The sequence below is a fragment of the Poecilia reticulata genome, unplaced genomic scaffold (assembly GCF_000633615.1).
Source record: "Poecilia reticulata strain Guanapo unplaced genomic scaffold, Guppy_female_1.0+MT scaffold_212, whole genome shotgun sequence".
NCBI lineage: Eukaryota > Metazoa > Chordata > Actinopteri > Cyprinodontiformes > Poeciliidae > Poecilia > Poecilia reticulata.
The window spans coordinates 256872-259878 of NW_007615022.1; the positions used below are offsets into that span (position 1 = coordinate 256872).

The window sequence follows — 3007 nt, forward strand, 5'->3', positions numbered from 1 at the left end:
TGTGTGTGTGTGTGTGTGTGTGTGTGTGTGTGTGTGTGTGTGTGTGTGTGTGTGTGTGTGTGTGTGTGTGCGTGTCTGAAGCTTCTGCGACATTTTATTTCATCTGCTGTCACCATAACGACAGGACATGGTCACCCACAGCAACAAGGCAGCGTATTACACAGGATGCAGCAGGTCACCTTACATCACTCTGTGTGTGTGTTAGTGTGTATTAGTCTGTGTGTGTTAGTGTGTGTGTTGGTGTGTGTGTGTTAGTCTGTGTTAGTGTGTGTGTGTGTGTGTTAGTGTGTGTGTTAGTCTGTGTTAGTGTGTGTGTGTGTTGGTCTGTGTTTGTCTATGTGTGTCTGTGTGTGCGTGTGTGTTGGTGTGTGTGTGTTAGTCTGTGTTAGTGTGTGTGTGTGTTAGTSTGTGTGTGTTAGTGTGTGTGTGTGTGTTAGTCCGTGTTAGTGTGTGTGTGTGTGTGTTGTGGTTCCTTGCTAGTGAAGCAGTGAATCATTCATTTCTTGCCCCTGAAGGTAAATCGGGTTCAGCCTCGGCCCGTTGCCATGGTTACGTCATTATGAAAACATGACCTGTTGATTCAGCTCCATTCATCAGTCACTCATCGGTCCAAACCTGCCTGAAGCTCCGACACCAGTCAGTTAATCTGGTTCCCCGGAGAGTTTATTACTGCCATCAATCAGGACAGGAAACAGGAAATGGATCAATCTGATTGGTTCCTGACAATCCGAGCCATCGGTCTGACCAATCCCTGAAGGAAGAATTGGAGAGATGGGCGGGGCTTGTGTGACAGTCAGACCCATCACTACGGCTGGGCTGGACCGAGTCGGAACAACGTCACAGCTTCATATCAGTCAGTCTTGATCATTATTGATCAGTTTAGTGTTTAATCTGTCAAACTGCTGACCAGACGTTTCCTGTTTCAGGTTGTTGCTAGGCAACTGAAGAATGCCTAGCAATGTGAGCCACCAACTTAGCTTAGCTAGCCGTGAGCAGCTAGCTAAGCTAGCCTTTCCTCTGCCTGCGTCTCCCAGAATGCTGTGCGGTTCTTGATCTGGCGCCCATTTTCACCATGTCATCCATGTAAATGTCAGCTTACACTAAATGTTTATCTCCAAGCTAAATAAAGTGAAGGTCAAAGTCATTTTTTACTAAATTTATTTTTTATTGGCAGAAAATGACTTGGGACATTTTATTCGGAGGTTGGCAATATTTAGCTTGATGCTAAATGTTAAGTTGCTAAATGTTTATGTAGCTCAAAGCTAACTATTTAGCTTTAAACTATGACGACCAGTTAAATCCTCCCAACATGGAGGAAGGCAGACTGCAGGATGCTAACAGAGCTAACAGGCTAACAGGCAGGGTTACTACAGTTCCCTCATCAGAAGCTAACTCCAGCTTCCTCTCGGTCCTCCTCATCCTCTTCTCCTTTGCCTCAGTCTCTCCCCGCAGCTCTTGGCGGTGGGCGTGGCCTGGACGTCTCAGTGGGCGGGATCAGACGGCAGCGCAGAGACCTCCGCATCCGGCTGCCATATGATGACCAAATGATGTCATATCCAGCCTTGCAAGCAGGAGGCGGAGCCAACGACCTGTACTACCAATCAGAAGACTGGAGAGGGCGGGGAATCGACCAGGCTCTGCAGCGATTGGTGGAGAGAGACCAGAGGCGGGAGCAGGAGGAGGAGCAGCGAGCAGGTTGTTTATTGAGCCATTTTCACTAAATATTACAATTATTATTCATTTACAGCTGCTGATTTCCTCTCACTAAGCAGTTTTAACAGATACAGGGTTTACACTTTTAAACAGCTGCATTATATTTCATACAACATTTAAAACTCTTGACTTTAAAGTTTTCATTCATTTTATTCTCCTTTTCATGAAAAGCTCTAAAATCTTTAGCCAACAGGATGCAGGAGCCTCTGACGTCACATTTTATTCAGAATAAGCTCCAGAGCCAATCACGTTCTCCCACAGCTTACCTGGCTGCTTTGCTCCGCCTCCTGAGCGAGGCAGAGAGCGCGGGATTGGTCGGCCCCGGAGACGTGGAGGTGATGGAGGAGGAGGAAGATGAGGAGGAGGAGCAGGGGCCTCCAGGGGACCTCCAGACCACCGATGCTGCAGACTACGATGAGACGGGGCGGGGCGTGAGCATGGGGCGGCCCGGCGCCCCCTGGTGGGACCTGGTGGAGCCGCAGCTGGACAGGTGAGCGAGTCAGAGCAGCTGTCTGAGGAAGAGGAGAGCGTAGACGTTAACGGGACGGGTGGATGTTTGTCAGGATGGATCCCCGGCTGGTCCAGAGTCTGCTGCAGAGAACCAGGGAGTACGGACGGACCTCAGCGGCACCGAGCCGAGACCAGGACGCCCTCAGGTAGGACCTCACACCTGACTGGCGCTCAAAACTAAACTGGTCTCTACAATCTGCAGTGGAGCAAACCAGTGTGACCGTGGGCACAACTACCACCAACAGGGTTTGGAGAACCTCATCCGTCTTTGGACCAAACCATCACAAGCCTATAAGAATCAACAGAGGCACCGTTTGCAAATTAGACACATTTCCTCTGGTTCACAGACGAACTGCAGGCTGAAGTCGTCACAAGTTACCTGATGATGGACGTCTCTCCATCGTCTGGGGGGAAATGTCTTAAAATCCAGAAGTTTTGGAAGAATGTCATTAGGGGTCCATCTGATTTGTTTAAGGTGAAAGACCCACTGGACCAGTGGTTCTTAACCTGGTTCGATCGAACTCCAGGGGTTCGGCGGAGCCTCTGCAGGAGGTAAAGACACATGAACTTCTGTAAAGTCGTGATGACGCCCCGCTTTGCCGTCACTTGCTGCAGAGGATCACGTTACATTGCTGAGCCAATCAGAGGATCATGTTACATWGCTTAGCCAATCAGAGGATCACGTTACATTGCTTAGCCAATCAGAGGATCACGTTACATTGCTTAGCCAATCAGAGGATCACGTTACATTACTGAGCCAATCAGAGGATCACGTTACATTGCT

General features: G+C 49.1%; 1 protein-coding gene across 2 annotated transcripts in view; it reads left to right on the forward strand.

The window, feature by feature from the left end:
* The first annotated feature begins 406 nt into the window (after positions 1 to 406).
* pcsk1nl (proprotein convertase subtilisin/kexin type 1 inhibitor, like) overlaps positions 407 to 3007 on the forward strand; it is a 5887-nt gene continuing 3286 nt past the window's right edge. Inside the window, exons 1-4 of one of the 2 annotated variants that reach the window (XM_008402304.2) lie at positions 407 to 960; positions 1440 to 1695; positions 1900 to 2203; positions 2277 to 2369. In XM_008402304.2, coding sequence (XP_008400526.1) covers positions 949 to 960; positions 1440 to 1695; positions 1900 to 2203; positions 2277 to 2369 — 665 coding nt within the window. In that variant the 5' untranslated portion in view covers positions 407 to 948. The remainder of the gene's footprint in view (positions 961 to 1439; positions 1696 to 1899; positions 2204 to 2276; positions 2370 to 3007) is intronic. The other variant, XM_008402305.2, reaches the window with a different exon arrangement.